Here is a 27,760-nt window from a genome sequence, read left to right as displayed (position 1 = left end):
ACTGTACATGTTGTATATGTAGAGTATTACATCTAAAAGTAAAATACAGATTTTTATCACTGTGATAAGGAGCAGAAATTATGTGTCAATTATTTGCCGCATATAAATACAGAGGCAAGAAAAAGTATGTGAACCTTTTGGAATTAGCAGGTTTTCTGCATTAACTGGTCATAAAATGTGCTCTCATCTTCATCAATGTCACAAATATAGACAAACACAATGGTGATTAAGATAACAACACACAAACAATTATACAATTTCATGTCTTTATTGAACACATCTCAACACATTCACAATGCTGTGGAAAAGGTCAATTAATCTTTAAATTTTAATAACTGATCGATCCTCCTTTGGCAGCAATAACCTCAACCAAACGTTTCTGGTAGCTGCGGATTAGACATGCACAATGTTCAGAAGGAATTTTGGACCATTCTTCCTTACCGAACTGCTTCAGCTCAGCCATATTCTTAACATGCCTGGTGTGAATGGCTCTCTTGAGGTCATTCCACATCTCTATTGTGTTAAGGTTTGGGTTCTGACCTGGCCACTCCAAAAGGTGGAGTTTCTTTTTTTGAAGCCATTCTGTAGAGGATTTACTTTGATATTTAGAGTCATTGTCCTGCTGCATCAACCCAACTGCTTCTGAGCTTCAGCTGGCGCACAGCCACCCTGACATTATATTGAAGCCACAGCACTAAATCGTCTCCATTTATAGACAATTTGTCTAACTGTGGACAGATGAATATGTAAGCTCTTCAAGATAACTTTGTAATCCTCCCAGCTTTATGCAAAGCAACACTTATTAATCATAGGACTTCTGATATCCCTTTTTGCAAAGAATGATCCACGTCAGCAGATGCGTCTTTGTAAATAGAAAACTAAAAATGTTTGAGTGTTTTTTTATAAGTCAAAGTAGCTCTAAGCCACACCTCCAATCTTGTTTCTTTAATTGGATGCCAGGCTTGCCAATTCCTGACTCTAATTAGCTTTTGCTGACATCATTAACCTAGGGTTTTCATACTTTCCAACCTACACTGTGAATGTTTGAATGATGTATTAAATATGTGCAAGAACAATACAATAATTTGTGTTTTATTAGTTAGAACAGACTGAGTTTGTTCATTATTGTAACTTTGATGAAGAACAAACCAGATTTTAATCAGATTTCTACATAAATGTAGGTAAATACAAAGGGTTCACATACTTTTTCTTGACACTGTATCACGGTTTGTGAGAGTATTTCTGCTGGTTAGAACAAAGAATTGTCAAATATTGTTACCATCCATCCATCCATCCATCTTCAACCGCTTATCCGAAGTCGGGTCGCGGGGGCAGCTGCTCCAGCAGGGGGTCCCAAACTTCCCTATCCCGAGCCACATTAACCAACTCTGACTGGGGGACCCCGAGGCGTTCCCAGGCCAGTGTGGAGATGTAATCTCTCCACCTAGTCCTGGGTCTTCCCCGAGGCCTCCTCCCATCTGGACGTGCCTGAAACAACTCCCTAGGGAGGCAGCCAGGGGGCATCCTTACCAGATGCCCAAACCACCTCAACTGAGTCCTTTCAACGCAAAGGAGCAGCGGCTCTACTCCGAGCTCCTCACGGATGACTGAGCTCCTCACCCTATCTCTAAGGGAGAAGCCCGCCACCCTTCTGAGGAAGCCCATTTCGGCTGCTTGTACTCGCGACCTAGTTCTTTCGGTCATGACCCCAACCTTCATGACCATAGGTGAGGGTAGGAACAAAAATTGACCGGTAGATCGAGAGCTTTGCCTTTCGGCTCAGCTCTCTTTTCGTGACAACGGTGCGATAGAGCGAGTGCAATACCGCCCCTGCTGCCCCGACTCTCCGGCCAACCTCCCGCTCCATTGTCCCCTCACTCGTGAACAAGACCCCGAGGTACTTGAACTCCTTCACTTGGGGCAAAACCTCATGCCCTACCTGGAGTACGCACTCCATCGGTTTCCTGCTGAGAATATTGTTACATTGATTGTAATTTTCCCTATGATAAACAATAATCAATATTCTTTTTATTATTCTCATTTATTACAACAAAACTGTTGTAAATGTGTATCCTTAACTGCATGTAGAACAGTAACAGTTCTGGAGTTTGGCATAACTGAACATGAATCATGGTTCAGTGAGTGATTGTGTTGGCCCGATTAAAACCAACATCTTGTTAGTTCAAGCAAGAATAATTAAAAAGAATCAGCTCACAAAAGGAAATTCCTTTACGAATCAGAAGACACAGGACATACTGCTGTTCATTGTCGCTTGAAGCAAGAACAACGCAACAAACATACGCTACATAATGGTGCAGGAAATGTGTCTTAAAGTCTGATTTTGAAGATAAAGAATCGGACAAAGCCAAATATCAACAAAGTTTTCCAGTGTGTCAGCAATGGCAATCGGATTTTAAATCGCAAACTTATTTTTGTCGCATTTGCAACCATACTCTTTCCTACACCTCATTTCTTCTTCTGTCTCCTTATTTCTCTCTTTCTCTGTGCCAAAGGCTTGGCTAATGAACAAAATCCTGACAACAGTGATGAGGGTTTTCTTGACCTCTATGTCTGCCCTCATCCATTACTTCTAAAAAAACTTTGTTGCAACAGGTAAACAAGATCTTTAGTTAGCGCCCATTTTCTCTGTTGTTTGAAATCATAAAATCCTTAATTGGGTATTTTTATTTAACAGTGATCACCAACAATAAGAAAAATTATGATTGCCCCTTGAATATTCCCCAGGTTGGCTGTGTGTAGCTGCTTCTGGACGTCTTTCTCCATGAACGCTTAGATGAATGCAGGTACAGTGCTTCCGGAAAGTATTCACAGTGCTTCACTTTTTCCACATTTTGTTATGTTACAGCCTTATTCCAAAATTGATACAATTCTATATTTTCCTCAAAATTCTACAAACAATACCCCATAATGACAACGTGAAAGAAGTTTGTTTGAAATCTTTGCAAATGTATTAAAAATTAAAAACGAAAAAAATAAATAAAATTAAAAAAAATCACATGTACATAAGTATTCACAGCCTTTGCCATGACACTCAAAATTGAGCGCAGGTGCATCCTGTTTCCACTGTTCATCCTTGAGATGTTTCTACAACTTGATTGGAGTCCACCTGTGGTAAATTCAGTTGATTGGACATGATTTGGAAAGAAACACACCTGTCTATATAAGGTCCCACAGTTAACAGTGCATGTCAGAGCACAACCCAAGCCATGAAGTCCAAGGAATTGTCTGTGGACCTCTGAGACAGGATTGTATCGAGGCACAGATCTGGGGAAGGGTACAGAAACATTACTGCAGCATTGAAGGTCCCAATGAGCACATTGGCCTCCATCATCCATAAATGGAAGTTTGGAACCACCAGGACTCTTCCTAGAGCTGGCCGCCTGGCCAAACTGCACAATCGGGGGAGAAGGGCCTTAGTCAGCAAGGTGAACAAGAACCTGATGGTCACTCTGACAGAGCACTCTGTTCTTCTGTAAGGATAACCTTACAGAAGAACAACCATCTCTGCAGCACTACACCAATCAGGCTTTTATGGTAGAGTGGCCAGACGGAAGCCACTCCTCAGTAAAAGGCACATGACAGCCCGCCTGGTGTTTGGCAAAAGGCACCTGAAGGACTCTCAGACCATGAGAAACAAAATTCTCTGGTCCGATGAAACAAAGATTGAACTCTTTGGCCAGAATGGCAAATATCATGTCTGGAGGAAACAGGCACCGCAAATCACTCAAACTGGGGCGAAGGTTCATTTTCCAACAGGACAACGACCCCAAGCACACAGCCAAGATAACAAAGGAGTGGCTATGGGGCAACTCTGTGAATGTCCTTGAGTGGCCCAGCCAGAGCCCAGACTTGAACCCGATTGAACATCTCTGGAGAGATCTGAAAATGGCTGTGCACCGACACTCCCCATCCAACCTGATGGAGCTTGAGAGGTCCTGCAAAGAAGAATAGGAGAAACTGCCCAAAAATTGGTGTGCCAAGCTTGTAGCATCATACACAAAAAGACTTGAGGCTGTAATTGGTGCCAAAGGTGCTTCAACAAAGTATTGAGCAAAGGCTGTGAATACTTATGTACATGTGATTTGTTTTGTTTTTATTTTTAATTAATTTGCAAAGACTTCAAACAAACTTCTTTCACACTGTCATTATGGGGTATATTATTTTTAGAATTTTGAGGAAAATAATGAATTTAATCCATTTTGGAATAAGGCTGTAAGATAACAAAATGTCGAAAAAGTGAAGTGCTGTGAATACTTTCCAGATACACTGTGTACTGCAATACATACAAACATGCCAGTGACATTAGTGCGCACGTGGGAGGCACACTGCCCGGAGACATCAATCATAGGAGGAAATGTGAAGCCCTGATATACAGGGTTAAATTTAAAATAATGGAAAGAATTATCCATCAGTCATGCCTTGAAAAAACAATGGGTCTGTTTCCACGGGGATCCAGCATCAAGAGAATACTCCGAGAAAATCAAAAAACACTGTCAAAACCAATTCACTCTATTGCTACTTAGTAGGACCTCTTGAAAATTTCTGCTTTTATAGAAAGTATATGACTCATTATGATATCTAAAATAGCAGTATTACAAAGGTGATATATGGCTATATCAACCGTATACTCATCTTGTTAACATCCCTATTGTGCAGAATAAATTGGGATTGATTCTGAACTCTGATGTTAAGACTCTGGTCCACACCAAAAGCTCTAGTGTGAAAGCATTTAAACAAGGGTAAAAGAGGGTGATCCAAGGAGATTAACTGTTGTTGACTGCATGGTAGAGAAAGAATTACTTAAGCAAATTCTGAATTAAGAGCTACCTGATATATGTGATAGGAGTTGGCTGCCCGGCCTTGAAGAAACACAGAAGGGATCCAAACGTTGACAAGAGCACGTTGAGTTCTTATAGAGACAGAGGATAGAACACACAGTGACAGACTAATTAGAGAAAACCTCAACAGAAAAGAAATTTAGCAATAGATCAATGTAGTTTACAGTCATATTTTATGTCCCTGATTGTGAACAACCAGAAGTCCTTTGATAAGCGGAGGGAAAAATTACAATTATTGACACCACGAATCATCAATGAAACCAACAGGAGAGGCGGTTCTTACCTGACACATCAGTTCAACATCTTATGCATTTCCTTCAACAGTTTTTAATGTCTGACAGCCTCTCATGTACTAAGGTTACTATTGTGTAGAAGGGGTACATGAGCACTTCAAATGCAAAAACAGAAATAGCATTCAGCCACTCTCAATTTTTGAGCATTCTCTTCCATCAAATGGGAGGTATTTGCTCTATGGAAATCCATACCATCGATTTGATTCTCAAAAGAGGACTGCTGCACACCTCCTCCAACACACACACACAATACAAAAACATATATAAAAAGAACAGCTAGTAGGAGGCCACTTACGTCTCAAAATCAGATAGGCTGGGATCGTCAGAGGTCTGGCTCAGGTCCCCTGGCACCTGTCCAAAAGCAGAGTGCAGGAGGCCAGCTGAGTTTGCTGATAAGAGCTGTATGCTTTAGAAACATTCAAACCAGACACATTGTGTGGCTTACTTTGCTATAAGCTAAAGAGTTTAAAGGTCCAGTAATGTTCTGTAATGTTGGTTTGTTAACTGAAAATTACTGTGCATTTCAGAAAATCTATAAAACTGATATAATCAACTGATTCTTCAATTTGGGACAAGTCTGATACATTTTTAAAATCTTGAAAATATAAACTAGATGTCCTGGAATAAAGTTCTGCTCAATACCTTGATTAACTTTCAAGTGGATTTTGAAATAATTTCTGATGAGGTGGGTAAAGACATAGATTTTTAAATCCCAAGGTGTTTTTTACAGTCTGTTGTTGATCAAAAAAAAATTAAAGAAAAAATTCTCATCACGCATAACGCGAATGAGAAATGGCAATCTGATTCTCTCTCATTAACATGCGCTCATTTACAGACACTCTTGACAGAACAGCCAGTTTTCTTAAAGAGACAGTACTGGTTTTTAGCATGTGTTCAACAAATCAAATCAATGTAAATACCTGTAAATAGAACAAATTATGCAATTGAAGTATAAACATATAACAAAAAATTATATATGAAATATATTATTGTATTTATTAACTGAATACATGGAATTGTCCATTTTTAAAATGCTAAAAAGTGTCAAAAATGATGTTTAGTAAAATTTATATTTTCATAATGTACTTCGTTAGAAGGTCCCCTGTATAATTAGCAGCATTAGCTGGGAGATCATTTCTGTCATACATAAGCAAAAGGGGCATTATTATTTAAATATACCCATACAAATCGGTATCGAATCTAATCAAGAGCTTGTGAATCGGAATCAAATTGAATCAGGAAATCTGTATCAATACCCAGCCCTAGTGAAGATATCAATATTGTGTGTGATGGTAGTGTCATTTTTTCCCTTTTTTGGAGAAAAGCTATGGACTTGCTAACACAACTTACATTTGAAGTCAGAAGTTTACATACACTTAGGTTGAAGTCTTTAAAACAAATTTTTTATCCACTCCACAGATTTCAAATTAACCAACTATAGTTTTGGCAAGTCCTTTAGGACATCTACTTTGTGCATGACACAAGTAATTACTACATAAATTGTTTATAGACAGATTGTTTCACTTTTAATTGACAACATTACTATTCCAGTGGGTCAGAAGTTTACTTTCACTAAGTTAACTGTGCCTTTAAGCAGCTTGAAAAATTCCAGAAAATGATGTCAAGCCTTTAGACAATTAGCTTCTGATAGGATAATTGAGTCAATTGAGTGTACCTGTAGATGTATTTTAAGTCCAACCTTCAAACTAAGTGCCTCTTTGCTTGACATCGTGGGAAAATTAAAATAAATCAGCTAAGACCTCAAAAACAATTGTCTAACTAGACAATTATCAAGTATCAATATCCACGGTAAAATTAGTCCTATATCGAATTAACCTGAAAGGCTGCTCGGCAAGGAAGAAGCCAATGTTCCAAAACAGCCACAAAAATGCCAGACTACAATTAGCTAGTACACATGGGGATCTCCTCTAGTCTGATGAAACAAAAGTTGAACTGTTTGACCATAATGTCCATTGTTATGTTTGGAGGAAAAAGGGTGAGGCTTGCAAGCTGAAGAACACCATCCCAGCCATGAAGCATGGGGGTGGCAGCATCATGTTGTGGGGGGGCTTTGCTGCAGGAGGGACTGGTGGACTTCACAAAATAGATTGAATCATGAGGAAGGAAAATGTTGTGGATATATTGAAGCAACATCTCAAGACATCAGCCAAGAAGTTAAAGCTCGGTCACAAATGGGTCTTCCAAATGGACAATGACCCCAAGCATACCTCCAAAGTTGTGGCAAAGTGGCTTAAGGTCAACAAAGTCAAGATTAGAGTGACCATCACAAAGACCTGACCTCAATCCTTTAGAAAATATTTGGGCAGAACTGAAAAAGTGTGTGCGAGCAAGGAGGTCTACAAACCTGACTCCGTTACACCAGTTCTATCTGGAGGAATGGACCAAAACTCCAACAACTTATTGTGGAAGACTAAAAAAAATATTTGACCCAAGTTAAACAATTTAAAGTCAATGCTACCAAATACTAACAAAGTGTATGTAAACTTCTGACCCACTGGGAATGTAAAATAAATAATTTCACATTCTAAAAATAAAATTGTGATCCTAACTGACCTAAGACCGGCAATGTTTTCTTCGATTAAATGTCAGGCATTTTGAAAAACTGAGTTTAAATGTATTTGGCTCAGGTGTATGTAAACTTCTGACTTCAACTGTAGCTTGCAATGATTGTTTCTGAATTACAATTCTCAAATACTAATATGTTTGGTAATGGCATCTAATACAGCTAATCTCAGGTCATGATGTTAAAAATGTATTACATTTTAATAATAATGCAATTTCTTATTAAATGAAATGTGAAATAGAATTTTCCTTTTTGAAATGTATTATAGAGGGGAAGTTAAAAAAGACTGAGAAGATTTTAACACTTTCATAAATGAGGGAAAACTAATTAAAGAAAGACAATAACAAAGTTCAAAGCTATCCATTATGCTAGAATAAGTTTTTAGAAGACTTTTTTCCTAAAAATAATCTGACATCAAGATCCTTAACTGAAGAATCCCCCATTTACAATGTGATCCCAATGACTAGAAATTAATCCCATTCCTGAAAACACTCAAGCCCAACCAGTAATATCGCTATAATCCTGAGTCTGTATCTTATCTCTTGGACAAAGTGTGTAAATTTCAGCATTTACAGAGGTTACAGGCTGCTGCATCTTGGCAGTCAGTGGCACCAGAGAGGAACAGAAGCATGAGCCATGCATGGAGTTTAGATGAACCATTCACCGTATATACACACTTACAAGCAAAGTAACAGAAGGCCATGGTTCAAAGCCACTGCACTGAGATGTATCTAAAAGCAATCAGAGGCCAACAGATAAGCAGCCAACAGGAAAGAGAGAGAGACAGAGAAGAATGAAAACCAGGAGGAGAAACATCCAAAGTCCTCTATGGCAAAGAAAGACTGGTGAATTAAAAGGAATAGTTCACATTAAAATGAAAATTCTGTCATTATTTATAAACTCTCATGTCTTTCCAAATCTGTAAACTGAACACAATTCAAACAATTTGAAGAATCTTTACAGAGCTCTTTTCCATAAATCGTGCATAGCCGTCAAGAAAAACATCATTAAAGTAGTCCACTAAACCAGTGTTTCCCAACTTTTTTCTGCCACGGCACACTTTTTATGACTAAAAAAAAATCTACGGCACCCCACTATCCCACATAGGCTAACCATCGTCAATATTTTTCCTTTTCAAGAACTTGTCCATGTTTTCTGTCTGTCTTAGTAGCGTGTTTAACTTGTTTGAAATTCGGCTATGCAAAAAAAAAAAAAGTCATATACAGTGCTTGCGTTGACGGACAGGGTCGTAAAAATTCCGTCATAATCCATTATTACCTGTCATTTTAATTTTCATATTTTAATGATAAGACAATTAATCGCTTTTATTTTCGTTCACATTTTCATCTTTAATCATGAATTTACAGGGCGGGCATATAGCAGATTATGCTTATATGTATTTATGAAGACAACAAATGAACAACAGACACACAAAGCAGATTAATGTTTCAACGGAGCCCACTAAAACAGGACATATGAACAACGCAATATTACAAAAAACTATTACGATTAAAATATGAACAAAACACGTTAAAAATTTACTGAACAGAACTCAATCGACAACTCAAACCTTCCTCGTGGACCGCAACGACAAACTGTGTGCTCGCCTGTGTGTAATCAAATGCATCAAGGGAGACTGATGCTGAGGCAATTGTCATTAGATTTTGCGTCTTTGCCTCAGACTTCTCATGGCAGTTTTAATTTGGTTCTGGATGCTGAACCCAGCGTCAAGTGCTGCATTGCTCTCCACATGACAAGAGTTGCAGAAAGCATCACAGAGGGGCGATTTTATTAGTTTGCCACGTAAAAAAGCGCGAGCTCTGCCCAATAAACATTGAAAACATGTATTTGGAAGAGAGAAAAAAGCTTGCAGTTGTTTTGATAGAATAAAGTAGTAAAATGACTCGTTTATGTTTAATCAAAGCGTTTCTTTCTTTGTGAATTTAAATGAGTTCAATAACTGGGGTCTCTGATATTCGTAAATGATAAGGTAATATTTATTTAAAAGAAATTATGAGACATTCAATGTCTCTTCACAAATTTGGACAGTTTTTAAATATTTAATGTTGCTTAGTACTCTTCATAGACTTCAATGTATTCTGCAGCGACTCTTAATGACTTAAAGACTCTTAATGCGTATGGATATCACTCAATTCTTCACAATCACAAAAGTGACCGATTATGGGTTCAAAACTGCGAACTGCGAAAGGTGAGGAGTTTGGATCCCTTTTTTTCATGCATTTATTTATTTTGTGGAATTCGCTAATTTTCCACGGCACACCTGACAATCTAGTGACACTAGTGTGCCATGGCCATAAGAAAGCTTTGTGTGAGGGAAAAATAATTATCCATCCATCCATCCATCCATCGTCAACCGCTTATCCTGTGTACAGGGTCGCGGGGGAAAAATAATTATATTTAATGTAATTAATTATTCACTACTTTTTTTTTTTTTTTTTTGGAAAAGAGCTGTCTAAAGATTAATCAAAAATTCTCTTTTTGTGTATTTTTCTGAAAGAACAACAGCATGAGCATACAGGTTTGGAACTTTAAAGACAAAATTTCAAGAATGTATCCACAGACGTTTGCAAAATCTTACAAAAACTCCTTATAAGGAAGTCTTCAAAGTAGTTCATGCATATATATTTATTTATTTATTTATTAATCTAAAATACAAACATTTTTTTTAGTTTTATTTTACAAAAAACTACACTGGCAGCCAAAAGTTTGGAATAATGTACAGATTTTGCTCTTATGGAAGAAATCAGTACTTTTATTCACCAAAGTGGCATTCAACTGATCACGATGTAAAGTCAGGACATTAATAACATGAAAAATTACAATTTGAATTTTTTTTTATAATTCTCATTAAAAGAGTCTAAAACAGTCTAGCTGATCCCAAAAATGTTAAATGGGGTTAAGATCCATAACACTCTTTCCAATTATCTGTTGTCCAGTGTGTTTCTTTGTGCACTCTAAACATTTCTTTTTGTTTTTCTGTTTCAAAAGTGGCTTTTTCTTTGCAATTCTTCCCACAAGGCCTACAGCCCAGAGTCTTCTCTTTACTGCTGTACATGAAACTGGTGTTGAGCAGGTAGAATTCAATGAAGCCGTCAGCTGAGGACATGTGAGGCATCTATTTCTCAAACTAGAGACTCTGATGTACTTATCCTCTTGTTTAGTTTTACATCTGGTCTTCCACATCTCATTCTGTCCTTGTTAGAGCCAGTTGTCCTTTGTCTTTGAAGACTGTAGTGTACAGCTTTGATGAAATCATCAGTTGTTTTGGAAATTCAAGCATTGTATATCCTTCATCCCTCAAAACAATGATTGACTGACGAGTTTCTAGAAAAAGCTGGGGTTTTTTTTAACCTAATATTGACATGGCAGTCTATTGCATACTGTGGCAACTCCAAAACAAACACAAAAAGACAATGTTAAACTTCATTTAACGATCCAAATAGCATTCAGCTGTATATAATGCCAATTGATTTTCTAGCACCAAATTAGCAAATTAGCATGATTACTCAAGGATAAGGTGTTGGAGTGATGGCTGGTGGAAATGGGGCCTTTCTAGATTTAATCAAAAATGACTTTTTTCAAATAGTGATGGTGCTGTTTTTTACATCAGTAATGTCCTGACTATACTCTGTGATCAGTTGAATGCCACTTTGATGAATTAAAGTACCAGAAAAATCTGTACATTGTTCCAAACTTTTGGCCACCAGTGTAGGTTATGTCCCGATTTATCTAGCTAGGTAAGTTTATGTGTGTGAGACATGGCTGGGTGATGTCTACTGGCACAAAGAGATAGATAATGATGGAAGAGGAGGCAGACCAATAGAAGCAGACAGTGATCTGCCCAGAGTGCCTGTTCAGCAGAGATAGAGAGGAAAAAACAGCCACTGAATGAAGGTATGGTTACACACACCCAAAAAAGTGTGTGTGTGGGGTGGGGGGGCTTGTGAATGCTTGTGTGTGCTTACTGGGCCACGCAAGTCAATGAGTTCCTGTCTCATCTGTCCAATCAGGTTGTCTTTGGCCATGAGAGAGCGGTACAGCCTCTCGTTAAACTCTATCAGCTCCCCATGCATCTCAGCCACCTGGAAAACACACACAAAGATAACAAACTAGCAGAAAACTCACACTGAGATGGCCTGCTTAAAAACACTCTTACTAGGCAGCTGCCTAGAAATGGGTTGTAGAAAGTGACATTTCTTAAAGACCTATTGAATGTGAGTTTGCCATGTTTTGACACTCATGTATGGGAGTGTTCGGCTGGCGAGCACTAAACTGTTCATTACAGCTGGTCCCACACCTGACAGGTGACTCATCAACTGTCATATAGAGTAAGTGACACAGACATGGAAGCATGCATTCATTTGTTTATGGAAATCATGTCAGGGCATATTTGGATTAGCAGCGTTTGCCTGACAGACGCATCATGTCACTTTTTGACATGTCTGTCCTGGTTGCTGGGGCTCACCTGGCTAGAGCGAACAGACAAGAATGAGTAAAAAAAATTAGTAATAGAAAATCCTGATGGGGATCTTGTTTGTCAAAATCAATGCAATAAGGTGTTTTTGGGCACTGTATTTCCATATAATGCTAAACTAAGCAAATCTTGAACTCTTGGACTAAACCGTTACACTGTGTCCTAACCAGATGTGACGCATTTAAGCAATAAGTGATGCACCGATGTATCGGCCAATCACTTTTATCAGTAAAAGATAAAAGCAATTTTCTGCACTATCCTACATCGGACGATTGTTTAATATCAGCCGATGATCACGCTGATTATTTCCTGTGAAATGAGGGCAGAAAAAAGCAAAAATCGGCCTAAAACTCATGCTGTACTGCTTTATTTCTTTGGTGGAATTATCATTAAAACGTTTAACATAACTAATTTTATTCCTCACCTTAAAGTTCGACACAATAAGGAATGTAATAAGTTTAAGCGAAAGTGGAAGCTGCTTCAGTAAAAAGAGAGAAGCTTCATCATTCAGAATTTAGTTAATATGAGTTAAGAATGTGCGTTTTTTTTTAAAGGTTTTGTGTATAACTGAAACCAGTTCCTCTGAAACATGGAAAACATGAAGCCATTACATTTTAATTAAAAAGTTGTGTAATTAAAAAGAGTGATTTGAAACAAGGTAACTTAAAAAGTGCAGAACCCCCAAACTAACGTTTTCGACATTGACAGATGTTGTTCTAAATTATTTGATATCAATATCATGCAATATTAAACATTTTAGACTGGTGCATCTTTAAAGGAATAGTTCACCCAAAAATGAAACTTCTCTCATCATTTATTCACCCTCATGCCATCCCAGATGTGAATTATTTTATTTCTTCTGCAGAACACAAACACAGCTCTATAGGTCCATACAATGCAAGTGAATTGTGATCAGATATTTGTAGATCCAAAAACCACAAATAGGAAACATAAAAGTAAACCATAAAACTCCAGTGGTTAAATCCATATCTTCTGAAGCAATCCAGTCAGTTTTGGGTGAGAAGAGACCACATATAATTTGTTATATTAATAAAATAAAGGATTCTATTCTATTCTATATAACAACTTTTTCTAACTATAAATATCAACATCTCCAGGCACGATCATGATTTCAAGCTCGATTACACTTCCTAGTGCTTGACATATACACAAAAAAGTCAAGCACTAAGAAGTGTAAATGAGCTTAAAATCACGATTGCCAAGGAGACTGCTGATGACAAGATTTATAGTGAAAAAGTATTCTGGTCTATTTTGGCCTGTTCTCACTCAAAACTGATTGGATCACTACAGAAGATATGGATTTAACCACTGGAGTCGTAAGGATTAACTTCATGATGTATGTGCTTCTTGGAGATTCAACATTTTGATCACTATTCACTTGCAATGTATGGACCTACAGAGCTGAGATATTCTTCTAAAAGGCTTTGTTTGTGTTCTGTAGAAGAAAGAAAGTCAAACATCTGGATGGCATGAGGGTGAGATGAGAGAAATGATGAGAGAATTAACAATTTTGGGTGAACTATTCCTTTACTTGTGTTAAAGGAGTTCTTGCGTTAACCTGCTGTAACTGTGACAAATGACAAATTTTTTGTTTTCTTTTTCTGTGGAGCCATACTGAGAAGCCCCCACATCTTCACTGGTTGTTTTTCTATGTAAATATGTGCTAGACAGACATCTTTGTATCGCCGTGTATTGCTGCTGGTTTTTCAGCTTCTGTGCAAAAGCGCAGTTTTTAAGTTAAGATAATAGAACCTCAATTTTAAAAAACATCTTAAGACTAAAACAGTCACAAAGCAGTCACTGTGTGCATGCAGAAATTGAGTCCATACAGGCTCGTGGTCAAATACATTGAAAGGCTATAACACTCTGCCTTGCGCGAGATGTAACAGCACATGGAAATCTGAAGTATACCCTAGCCTTTATGCTTGACAAATACAGTCTACCGAACAGAGCTGTAAAAATTTCATAAATAAACACTATTCCAACACTATCGAATGAGTTGAAGAGAAGGATTCAGGTAGAGTGGGTGGTGGTCTTAATGTAACCCAAATAGAACTACATAAATAGCTTCAAAACTTTTGCAATTGATTTTCACACAGAATTTTGGCTACTTCACTACCGAATGCAGTGTGCTACAAATAGCTTTTGCACCTTGCTATTTCACAGTGTTAAATCCACTTCTGCAAGTCTTTATTCAGTACCTTGTGTGACAAGAGAAACCCTTTCAACACTGAAAGAATCTAAAATATATATTTTAAACAGTGGTCCAGCCGAAACCATTCTGAATTTACACTTCTTCCATGAACTGGAAGTGCTCTCGTCATTAAAGGAATTGTGAGTACTGTGTGAAATGCAAACACACAACAATAACCTGTCTAAAAATACAAAATACACACAGACCATAACTAGATCAGGCCAAAAGAGAGATTAACCTTGAAGCTGGATATAAACAGGGGAAATCACAGCAATTCTTCCATATTTCACTCTGAATGATACACACCCAGAGCTCATCTGTGATCACAGGCTCATGAGCAGCGTGTGTGCAAAGTTCATTCATCTCTAGCAGTCACAGAGTCCCTACACAGCACACACACACACACACACACACTAACATACTGCTTGTAGAATTCTCATTCATCACATTTATTTATCTGTGCAGCAACTTTTAAACAGGACATTAAAAAATGGAAATTAATTTTTTGCGTCAAGGAACCCAATTAATTCTCTGCAAGGAAGCGAGCTAATCAGTTTGTTGTTCAGTCAGCAATAAGCTCCTTCCATCTTGCTGGGCACATTTTTAGCACTTTAAATTAATCTAAACAGGCGACAGGTTCACGCACTTTACATGACACATCAAACCTCATTATTGGGCCTTAAGCATGAATCCAAGTGTATGCCTGTATCTGTTTTCGCCCAATGTAATTATGGGCTGCCCCGGTGGTCCGATGCAGATATCGAGAACACCGTATTCCACAATTAGTCCTTGTCACAATTTCCATGAACGAATGAAAAGAATTGTGTGGAAAACAAACAACGCACAAGCGTAGCATCTCTGAAATAAGTCAGAGCCGAGGTGAAGTAAATGGAAGCAGTTAAATGAGAAACGTACAGTGATTACATTTTATGACAGTGAGTTTCCTAGTGGCTGTGTTTTTGTGATTTTCAGCTTGTGAATTGCCTTTAATGAAAAACTACAAATGATTAAAAACAGCTTTTATTATAGATTTATAGATTTATTATAGCAATACTTCACCCAAAAATTCAAATTGTCATAATTTACTAAAACTTCTGCTTTTACAATCCCATATTACTTTCTTACGTGAAACTGAGATAATTAGAGTGCAATGTGTTTGAGCTTTTCAAGCTCTAGAAAGACAAAAAAAACTCCATGAAAGTATCACAAGAGTACGTAGTCCATATGACCTGTTCACGCCACGTTTTCTGTTTTTTGAAAGGAACAGAGCAAAATTTGCATTTTTCGAACTCATCACATTGTGAATGATCACGTGACATGAGAATGTATGGTGTATAGTATGGCACTCATACCTGGTGTGCTGTAGCATCTAAAGCTAGCATTTTCCAACATGTGTAAATGGTAAACGGTCTGCACTTTTATAGCACCTTTTTAACCTTAGCGGTATTCAAAGGGCTTTACACTGCGTCTCATTCACCCATTCACACACACACACCAATGACGACAGAGCTGCCATGCAAGGCGCTAGCCTGCCATTGGGAGCAACTTGGGGTTCAGTGTCTTGCCCAAGGACACTTCAGCATGTGGTCGTGTGGGCCGCGAATCGAACCACCCACGCTGCAATTAGTGGCTGACCCGCCCTACCACCTGAGCCACAGCCACCCTAATGTGTGAATGATTTCAGTGAATATTATATTTTATACTGTTATTATAACATTGCTTCAGAAGACTTTGAGTACAGCGCCTGAGTTGTATAGGCTACTTTTATTGTGCTTATTTGTTCTTTTTGGAGCTAAGCTCCATTAATCAATATTCACATTCAATGTATGGAAGAGAATAGCTTGAACATTCTTCCAAATTTTGTGTTTTCCAGTAAAAAAATATATATATATGTGTCAGAACAACCTGACAGTGATTAAATGATGACAAAATGTTTATTTTTGGATAAGCTATTCCATTAAGCCACCAAACAACCAAACCCAAAATGGTAAACAGATGCCATACATTACTAAACATTTTCGTTCGCTGCTTGGTGTGCATGGAACTTCTAGTCACTGCCAATCAGTGGGTCCAGAGATTATCTGTGATCAGAGTTGATGGGATTACTGTGACAACCATCCGTGGAGTTCCACCAACAGTGATGTGCACGTAAATGTATCAACTCATAAGACCTTGAAAAAACCTGAAATAATTTCATGAAATATAAGCATATAATTATCATATTGAAGTATTAAATCCTTAGTTACCTAGCTACTTATGATTCTTCATGCTAGAGGCTTATTCATTTTCTGTTTTTAGAGAATTTAGGATTTTGTGCAACACCGCGCATTGTTACAGCACCAGCCTGCATGTTCACAATGAGAGTAACACATCTAGTGTGCAACTTAGTTCAAGCTCAGTTGTGAATTTGTTTTATTGTCTGTGCAGATGTAAGTGGTAATATTATATTTATGTTGTTGAATAATGTTATGGCGAACAGGGCGCGGCCGAGCAAAGATGGTGCGGAGCGAGGCAGGATGGACATCTGGGGAAAATGATCTTGCGCAGCTGTTGTGTCCGTGGTGATTACGGTGTTTGTGGGACACCCTGATCACTACAACTGTATAAAGTATGCATTTGAATAAAGGTGATAAACCCACTAAGTGCTTCGGTTAACCATGTTAAGCTCTTTTGCTCCCGCAGCTCAGACGGTGCAATCCTGAAAATATTATGAATGGATCATTAGATAAGGTTTTAGTCAACAAGGTTTTTCTTCTTCTAAAACATTGTTAGTGCACTGCTAATTTCTTGCAGTGTTATGTATTTTGTGATATTTTACAAAGGCTTTCATTTATATTCCATGTTCAATGATGCACTTTTTAAAGTTTGATTCCCCCACCCCCAATCTCCATACAGCACCATTCACTGGTTGGCCCTTAACCACTGTGGTGGTAATCAATTTCCACTGCAACAGCCCTACATGTGACTCAAAATAATGCTTAAAATCTGACAACCTACATGTTTTATTACAGTACTCTGGGCTTCTGGAGTAAAGCTGTTGCTAGCATTTTGTAGCAGGGCTGCTCTGAGCTCCAGGTGCTGCTGACAGCTCATCTGTGTGGCTGTCAGTGTGCAGGAACAAATGCTGAGCCAGGTGTGCTCAATGAAAATGACTTGGTCAAAGCAGAAGAGGGGAGGGAGCGTGGTCCGTTGCAGCTCTAATGCCCATAATTGGATGTGAAACAAGTTTGAGAAGTGAGCTTAGAAGACAGGCTTAGCAAACACAAACAGACTTGAAGTGTCAGAGAGGCAGAGCATGAGAGAGGAAAGGCGGTAGAGATGGAGGAGGGAGGGAAAGTGTGACAGTGAATGTGCTGGTATCACTTTCTTCCCCAAGCAAACACCTGCTGACAGAAGGAGAGTTTGGCCCAGCAAAGAAGATCCTAACTGATGGAGCAACATGCAGCAGGGATAAAACGAGAATGGAAAAATCAATAGAGACATGAGCAGGGTAAAAGAAAACTAGCGAGTATGTGAGCGGTCCAAACATAGTTAATTAATTATGATGCTGCTGTGGACAGTGCAGAGAATGTTCATGGATGCATTTCTGCCTAAATTTCCCAGGGGAAACCTTTTAAACTTTTTTTTATTATTATTTAAAAAAAATCTATTATTTAATGTGAATTTATATTACTATACTTTCCTGCAATAAGGTTTCAAATACAGCTGCTGAGTAAACATGGCATCTCTTTTCTGACTGTTGCATTCCGTAATTCCTCTTTTGGAAAGTTGTGGAATGTAACGGTGTATTTTTTCTTTTGAGGTTGGAGCAAATGGGAATGCAAAAATAATAATTGATGATGTCTCCCATTTAACACTATAGAAGTTTACCCTGCTATAGAGTACTTATGTGTTCCAAAACCAGATATATGGAAAGAGCAATTGTTTTTAATGTGATTTGTTTGTTATGGTGTTTATTACACAAACACATTAAACCAAGCTCAAACACATAAATCCATGCTCAAAGATGTGATGTGATAAAAAAGCCTAATAAAGAAATAAACTGTTCAGCATTAGTTGTTTTGTACAAAATGTATTTGAAAATGGAGTGCTTTTGGTCCTGTGGCTGAAAGGTGTGCTTAATAGAAACAGGTTTTGCTCTGGAACAACAAAATTAGAAGGAACATTGACTGTACGTACAGGTAAATCGCATAGTATGCTATGACTATTTACTGTATCAAACCTGTGCCATACAATATTCCAAAATGCCAAACCAGATATCTTAAGAAAAACAACATAAAAGTAAGGCTGCACAATATATCAAATTTATTCTAAATATCACAAAGGTACATATCACGATATCCATGTCACAAGGGCTTGCAATAACTGAATTATTTTAATACAGTAATGTTCAAGGCAATGCAGACAGCAGAGAATAGACTGGGTGCATGATTGTCACTTGGAGTGTGTGAGTGCAGGGGCGTCATGCACCTATTTTTTTTGAGTGGGCACCAAGATCAACCACCACAGCTCCAATCCAACAATCCTTGTTCCTGCAAAAAACTGCTCTCTCAGTACCAGATGCGGACCTCATATCAGGGATGGACTGGGACTGAAAAAGCAGTCCTAAATCTATTAAACTATAACTGTCATGGTTGTTAGTGGAGTGGAAGAGAGACGACGCAGGAGTAGATTATTAGCCTTTTAATTGAGGATGCTGGAGTGGAATAAATCTCATACAAAGGAACAATCTAGGAAACACGCTGGAGTGGAATACATTTCTAACAAGGAATCACAGTAGGAGATATAGGAGTAGAAAACTACTAAGTAACATCTCAACATAACAATACATAACCAACCTAGAAACACTTTAAGAACTGACAAAGGAGTGGACACAACTAGAAGGTATTTATACATAGGTACATATGAGGGTATGGAGGACAGGAGGATTGGAAACGCAGTGATGAGGGCAGTGAATTATGGGAAATGTAGTTAGGGAAAACTGAAGACAGAAAACCACATAAAAATAAGAGTCCATAGAACAGAATGGTGAATAACTGTGACATTACCACCACCCCCCCGCTCAAGGTCCGGAGATGGAGCCACAGGAGGATGGAGGATTTGGGTCTCAAGAGGAGGAACTGGAGGAGGAGCTGGCGGAGCCACTAGAGGATCAAGGATTTGAGACACAGGTGGTGGAGACCATGGTGGAATGGGCAGAGCCGTAGGAGGTGGAGATCCAGGGATTGAGGGCGGAGCAGTAGGAGACCCTGCGGGCGGAGCCAAGGAAGAGTCGACGAAGGCAGGCAGAGCCTGGAGAGGCTCGACGAACATAGGCGGAGCCATGGAAGACTCTGGGGGCAGAGCCGTGAGAGGCTCGAGGGGAGAAGCCATGGAAGGCGGAGCCATGAGAGGCTCAAGGGGAGAAGCCATGGAAGGCTGAGCCGTGAGTGGCTCAAGGGGCGAAGCCATGGAAGGCTGAGCCATGAGTGGCTCGAGGGACAAAGCCATGGAAGGCAGAGCCGTGAGTGGCTCGAGGGACAAAGCCATGGAAGGCAGAGCCAGGGAAGGCGGAGCCATGGAAGGCTCGAGGGTCGAAGACATGGAAGACGGAGCCATGGAAGGCGTAGCCAGGAAAGGCAGAGCCGTGAAAGGCTCAAGGGGCGAGGCCGTGGAGGGCTCGAGCAACAAGGCCATAGAAGGCAGAGTCTTGGGAGGATCGAGGGAAGAGTCCATGGAAGGCTCGGGGTTAAGAGTCGTGGATGACTGGGAACTGACTCCCATGGTAGAGAGTACAGGCAGAGACTGGGGATCGACCTCTGCAGTTGAGAGCATGTGCAGAGACTGGAAAACGACCTCCGTGGTCGCGAGCACAGGCAGAGACTGGGGAACAACCTCTGTGGTCGTGAAAATGGGCAGCGATTGGGGAGCAACCTCAGTGGTTGTGAGCACTGGCAGAGACTGGGGAATGACCTCCGTGGTCGTGAACATCGTGAACGGAATTTTGAAAAAAAAACATATCAAAATAAGAGTCCATAGAACAGAACAGTGAATAACTGTGACAACCACAGCAGATACACCTGATTATAAGTATCACATATGCATTGAATACAAATTATTTATTAACTAGCTGAAATAGATGCGCATTTGATTGCATTTTTTTTTTCTTCATAATTTTACTGAATTGATTGAATTTAACTGTACTGTACTGTACAGTGATATTTATATAACATAAATATCAGGTGAGGAATCTCATGTACAGCGGAAGTGGGATGGGGAGGGCAGTTGCAGGGATGGAAGTAAAGCAAAGAGAGCTCTTTGGAAAAAGTTACCCGCTAGGACACAATTTATTTTCAATCAGAGTGGTGGCTGGAACTTCGACCATGAAACTGCCATGATGATTATGCAAGAGAGTAGTGAAGTGTGAGTCAAAATCCTGCACTGCAAGTTAAATGGGTCTGCCTGACAATGTCAGATTTTTTTTTATCACTTTATATCTTTGTATGTTTATGTTGTACATATACTTTCGGCAGACAGCCCACCAGTCGAATACTTGATCCATGCATTCATGCAATCATCTCAATAAACAGGATTTTCAAAAGGCACTTGTGTTGCTCATCTGTTTAATTGGATCATATTTTTCTCAAAAGGTGTGTAAATGATTAGTATCAACCTCTTTTGGTGCTCTTTTGACTGCAGTACAGCAGCTTTCTTTACTTAGGGTGCATAGTCGGATCTAAGAGCCTGGCTGTCATCGACTTGACACAGATATGTATGCCTGATCTCACATAACATAACATGTGAAATTATAAAAATGTGATAGTCTTTATGTAGACTCATGTTTATGTATGTAAGCATTTCCCTACTGTCGTCAGCATTGGTTTCTATGTAACCTCCGGGTGAGTGCAAATGTTTTTTTTTACTGATATTTAAAAAACTAAATCAAAATGTATTTTTAATTCATCTAGTTCATTTTATATTTTATGGGGGAAAAAAGCACAGTTATCTTATTTTGAAACTGTACTTGGTTATGTTTGTGAATCAAAATAAATATTCATTTTACTTACTGTCCTGTCATACTTGTTTTTTGCTTTTTAGTTTTAATTTACGAGTTAGTGTACTCGACTTCAAAATTACTCGAAAATGTACATCCCTAATTTATAACGCGTCCACGCATGTAAAACACACCAGAACAGCCCTTCTTAAAACAAACTCTTTGGAATGTTGGTGGTGCATTTAATAGAATAGGATGTAAAAAGCAACCATTTAAATAGATGTATAGATATTAATACAGGATTTATATCATTCACACCATAACTAACAACAGTGGTTGAAATATAATTTAATTTAGCTGTATAAAAAATCCATATTCATTTCTGCTCTTGTGGAAACTGAAATAAATATCCTATATTTGTCACCAGAGACAAATCACAAGTTACAGTCTTACACATATCTAGGAAGGAGGAAAAAGGGATGCCTGCTCACCAGCAAAAAAATTAAATAAAGCTTTCAGAGCTTGAAATGTAAATGTAAAAACTACAAGCAGGCAGCCTTCACGTACATGTTAGGAAAACCCTATTGAGACAGACAGCTAAGCAAATAAGCCCATGAATATATTACATGCTCAGAAATATATAATAAATATATACATAAATAAGTTAACGGATAATCCCCCCCAAACATAAGCAGTATTTGAAGTCATTACACAAGTAAATGGCTGTATATGAATTATTTAAAAAAAACTCTGTTATCCATTGTACAGCCAGTTCTGTTGATGCTGTTCGCTCGAACACTTAGTCTTTTCAAAAATAAAATCCCTTTTTTCAAATGTATTTTTAAAAATGAACCTAGACCAAATCTATATTACGTCATTCTAAATCACTGTGCTTCACCTTTCATTAAAACATCACACATAATGCTACAAGAAAACAAGTCATTACATCTTCACCACTGACATTATTTCAACTACTTTGATGCAGTATTGAATGTTTTAGTGGTAGGGGTTGGTTTATTACAACTCTGAGGTGACAGCTGTACAGTTTGTGTACTGTTAGCTAGAAAAGCTACAGACAGTACCCACCTCGATGAGTTTACGTTCATAGTTGGCAGCCAGTTCCTCTATATCAGCCACAGATCTGTTTTGGGGGGCTTGAGGGGGATCATCACAATTCCTCTGAATGGCTAAAGCTGTGGGGAAAGAGAACAAAATGTAACCGGTATTTAGATGTGTGTAGTAATGTGTTACATTTACTTGAGTAAATTTTTGGGAGAGAAAATACTTCTAGAGTAGGTTTAAAAGTGGGTACATTTTACTCAAACTCAAGTCAATTCTAATGTAATTTTTGTACCTTTACTTCATTTAATTTAAATGTTAATGTTCCTGAAGTTAAATTAATGAGTTTAATTTTAATTAATGTGTAATTTATTTATAAATTGATTATTTTATTGCGCTGACACAGACTCACTCAAGATGAGTCCATCACTGCTGCTGCATCATGCTCTTCAAAAAAAGATGAAGAGGATTACTTTTATGGTGCCTGCATTTGCTTTGTGGAGCATAAATATATTGGTACCCATCTACTTGCATTGTACTGGCCTACAGAGCTGATATATTCTTTTAAAAATCTTAATTTGTGTTCTGCAGAATAAAGTAATTCATTCACATCTGGGATGGCATGAGGGAGTAAATGATGAGAGAATTTTCATTTTTGGGTGAACTAACCCTTTAAAGTGATAGCTTAGTCATAATTTAATATTATGTCATCATTTCCCTACCCTCATGTTGTTCCAAACCCATGTGACCTTCAGTATTCTGTGGAACCATAAAGATGTAAGAAAGAATGTTAGGAACTGACAGTCTCAGTCACCATACACTTTCAAAATATATAGGGGGAAAAAAAACACATTCACTAAAAGTAAATGGTGACAAAGGCTAACATTCTGTCTAAAATCTCCTTATTGTGTTGCACGGAAGAAAGCCATGCGGGTTTGGAACAACATGATGGTGAATGATGACAGAATTTTCATTAATAGTAATAATAATAATTCTGTAATGCAGGTTAAATGTGTATTATGTAATGGAATATAGGGGAGTTAATGTCATTATGTCAATTGTGAAAGTAATGAGTAACTCACTACTTGAGTACTCTTTTAATTGTATACTTTGTTACTCTTACTCAAGTAATTATTTATGTTAGAACATTTACTTCTACATGAGTAGTTGTTTTTTTTTAAAGTAATTATATTTTTTGGACTACTTCCCACCTCTGTCAGTATTAGTAAACAGAAAACAATGCAAAACAGGAATATACATTTTGAAATAAGGAGAGGAAAATGTTTTATTATTATAAAAAACTATTAAAAAGGTAATCATTTAAAAAAAAAAAAATAACGTAGAAAGACATCTTAAAGTACCGGTAAGCAGGATCAAATTAGTATGCAGATTTCCCAAATAACAAACACTGGCACTTTCAAACATTACTGTTTGAGCCATTTGATAAATCTAGCTATTTGTAAGAACAAAAGAAGACTGGGAGGAAGGGTGGAAGGACAGGATATTTCTTCATTTGAAGAAAATGTTTAGGAAACAATCATTATTTTTGCATTTCTGTTTAGAGCTACAAGTGACGCAAAAATTACACATTTCACCTATAAGAACAGATGTAAAGTTTGTAATTTAATAATTTCCTTTAAACGACTGTGTCTTGTAAAAGTTAATTCATGGGAAATACATATAATCTGGCATATTGGTATTTCACACTTTTGTGCTCCTTAAAATACTGTGGTGCTGCAGCCTTTAAATCTGGCATAATCTTGTTTCAGTGGAGCTGCCCGACACGGCTGAAATCTACTGAGTTCATGAGAAGCAGGAAGGAATCTTTCACCAATTGAAAACTCAATCAAAATGTGCTACATTTCACAACACAAATGTTGCTTGAGGCACCACAGGACAACAGAAACAAAGAAAGCAATAAGCAACCCCTGGACCTGGCTAACTTTCAACAGAACAGCTGTTCGACTCTCCCATTTCTTAAGTCCCAAGGCAGAAAGAAAATCCAAGTTTTTCAAAAGTGGAGAGGGAGAGATTGATTTCAGGTGCCGTGATTGGTGGATTAAGCAGGCTAGGACTGCTGTTTAATGCCAGTGTACCAGAGACAGGCTAAGACCAGATATAAGATGATCATCAGCACAGTAGAGATATGTACGCAAAGGCTCCAGAGAGCATATCTGCTAGGGTAATAATGGAAACGAGAAGGTGGCACTAAGCTGAAAAGTTTGTCATGAAGCAGCAAGGAGGTGAAATACAAGTCAACAATCCTGAACATTATCACCTCACCCGCACATAGCCACCCGCCATTTCAGCGCTGAGTCTTATCTGTGCTCTGCCAATGGTCTACATCCCACTAACTCACACACTCACACCACTAATACTGTCAGAAAGAGCACCAACTGGACTCAAATTACTGCCAATGTCCAGCTCAACCTTGATTTAAGTCCAGCACAGTTACGCCTGAAAGCATTAATAACACTAAATGCACTTAAGTAGTGTTGTTTGTAAGTGATGTTTCTCACACTGTGGGAAAGAGGTAACATAAACATTAGAGTTTACAATGCATCAAAGAACACTGAGAATCCATTGACTGATCACACTGTGAATTCGGTGAGTAAGGCGAAAGTAACGCTGCTGAAATCGGCCTGTGTTTACCAAAACCGTTTACCATTTGAGCTCCAGTTGAAGTGCCCACAGAGAAAAGGGAGTTGCATTTTTAGTAGTAAATTATGTATAACAGTGAATAGGTGTGCACTTTCCCCTAACCCTAACCATCAGTACAGTAAAAATTTTATTGTAGAGGACTTGCAACCTCCAAAGCATGCTCACCATTTTTCATGTGATGCAATTACTTCCTGGTTCCCATGGAAATAGAACGTGTGACTCGGAGGTTGACCGTGTAACACAGTATCAGTGGCACCAGATGATAAGGTGATCATGGTTGAATGAATCAGAATGAGCTTTATTGCCAAGTGTGCTCACGTACACAAGGAATTGTTTTGGTGATAAGAAAAACAAGTGCACACAGAATATTACAGTGAGACACAGAATATAAAACAAGGTAAGAGTATAAATAAACATGCAAATAATAAGACATAACAGAATGGCATATGTACATGTGCAAGTGATAATGTATGTGCAAGGTAGGGGTATTGTACAGTTATTGTTTAAATATGTGAATTTACATAATGCACTATGGGAGTCCTGAGGCCATTTAATTGTTCATGAGGAAAATGTCCTCAGGGTAAAAACTGTTCTTGTTTCTGGATGTCCGGGCGCTCAGTGCTCTGTAGCGCTGGCCAGAGGGCAACAGTTCAAAGAGAGAGTGGGCAGGGTGTGTGGGGTTAAAACCAGGCAGTTATAGATGTACATAGGAAACAGAATTAATGCAAAAATATCTGAAGTATGGCATTGATTTCAGGGTACATAGACTTTCAGAAGCTACATGTTGCTTTCCTGTGTGATCATGTTAGATTTCAATGGGGATAGAGTAGGGCAAGGATGTAGAGGGAAAATACAAGGGTTTTGAAAAGTGATGCTCGGTCATGTGGCCAAAACGTGTGACATTTTATATGCACTCTGACATTTGTTGACCACTGAAAATTTTAGAAAAAACAAAACAAAAAAAACGTATTATTCAATGTATTTACTTTGAGGTATCTGGTGGTTTCCTCCAGGTTTAGGGTGATAGTTGGCCTGCAAATCTTGTTATACTGTAGAAGTTGTCTGCCAAATAAGAAAGTTTGAGAACCAAGTGTCCACACTCTGCACACATAAAACATTAATCTTCAATGGTTTTTGTACATCGTACCAGAATTGAAATACAATGGTAATGTCATCCAGGAAGGCACCTAATAATAAAGGCGCACATTTTTGTTCCTTCATATTGATTGGTGCATGATGGGAAAATTGATTTGTTTTTGGCCTTGAGAGTTTTAATGACTGTAAAGATAAAACAGCTCCCCAAATTAAAATATGGATTACTTTGGTCTGGACAGCCTTGAGAGTCATGCTGTCATTAAGATTTCATATTTTCTGTGTTATGAAGTTCAGAAAGAATCAGCTGGGTCTCAGATTTGTTTTTTTTTTGTTTTTTTATTCTGTCAAGAACAGAAGTTCTCAGAGAAGGATCCTTGCTGAGCATCTTAGCTCTTTACTATAAGAACATACAAAAGGGGATTCAAAAAAATACATCAATATGAAACAGATATGAACCAGTCTGTATTATACAGAGGAAATATGGACTGACATATTGTTTCATTAATAATCTCATGATTATTCATGATATCATATTAATGATAAAACATTTTAGGACAGGTGGAATTTAAAAAGGCTTGGCAGGGAATGCTGTATACACATCATATAAAAGACATGAATGCATACATAAAGACGAGCCACATATTGACACTCAAATACATCTGTGGTAGTGAATGTACACTGTATTGACAGACAGATGCAAAATTAGTCTCTGTTGATGTGCTGAATAAAAAAAGGAAAGAAAAAGACTTAATGAGAGTGTTGATCAAAGTAATCTCCATATATTTCCCATCATGCAGCTGACGCTTCCTGCAAGACCATTTGAGATAACAACAGCGCATCATTCCATCAGCGAACGATCACTTGATGCTCAAACGTGACAGAGTGAGTTCCCAAGAACAACCATAGAGGGTTTGCATATAATGCTCCAATTTACACATTTGATCACCCCTACCTCCATCATCATGAGAGAGAGGAGAGATTGGACAATATAGCAAGAAATATGCAAAAATAGATGAAGCAAAGACAGCTTGGGCAATGACTGAGATTGACTGCTTTTCTCTTTGATGAAGGGACCTAACAATGGGCGAATTCGCCCTGTGTCTTTCTTGCATCAAAGAAAGGGCATCTGTTACATAATCAGGCACTTGAATAAAGAAGCAGTCATCAAAAATAAGCACACGTATCAACGAATAAGTAAACAATGAAAACAGTAATGTCACATCTCAAAGGAAGCGATAAAGCAAGACTAATCGGAAAGAGGTCAGAAATGGTTCTCTGGCACATGGTGATGCTGAAGCTATATAGTGCATTTATACACCTCACCCTCTGATTATTAAAATGCTTACTTTCTAATATTCCATCTTAATATGCAGAGAAACTTATGAGTGAGCCCGACATAGCAACATTGACACAATGAATAGCATGGGTCTGGGTAACATTACCCATTTCTTAACCAATGGTAGACAGGGAAAGTGTTCAGGAAACCGATTTGAAGACACCAGTTTTTGCAATCACATTTTATGACG

General features: G+C 38.2%; 1 protein-coding gene across 3 annotated transcripts in view; it reads right to left on the bottom strand.

Annotated features, from left to right (window-relative positions):
- Window positions 1-27,760, bottom strand: part of LOC127633859 (sorting nexin-29-like) — a 133,071-nt gene that overhangs the window by 51,019 nt on the left and 54,292 nt on the right. For all 3 annotated transcript variants that reach the window (XM_052113212.1, XM_052113214.1, XM_052113213.1), the window contains 4 exons: window positions 22,506-22,612; window positions 11,723-11,839; window positions 5,448-5,503; window positions 4,849-4,930 (listed from right to left, as the gene is read on the bottom strand). In XM_052113212.1, the coding sequence (XP_051969172.1) occupies window positions 4,849-4,930; window positions 5,448-5,503; window positions 11,723-11,839; window positions 22,506-22,612 (362 nt within the window). The remainder of the gene's footprint in view (window positions 1-4,848; window positions 4,931-5,447; window positions 5,504-11,722; window positions 11,840-22,505; window positions 22,613-27,760) is intronic.

This window comes from Xyrauchen texanus, chromosome 40 (assembly GCF_025860055.1).
Source record: "Xyrauchen texanus isolate HMW12.3.18 chromosome 40, RBS_HiC_50CHRs, whole genome shotgun sequence".
NCBI lineage: Eukaryota > Metazoa > Chordata > Actinopteri > Cypriniformes > Catostomidae > Xyrauchen > Xyrauchen texanus.
Note: the sequence above shows the minus strand (reverse complement) of the source record. Positions and strands in the feature narration are given on the sequence as shown.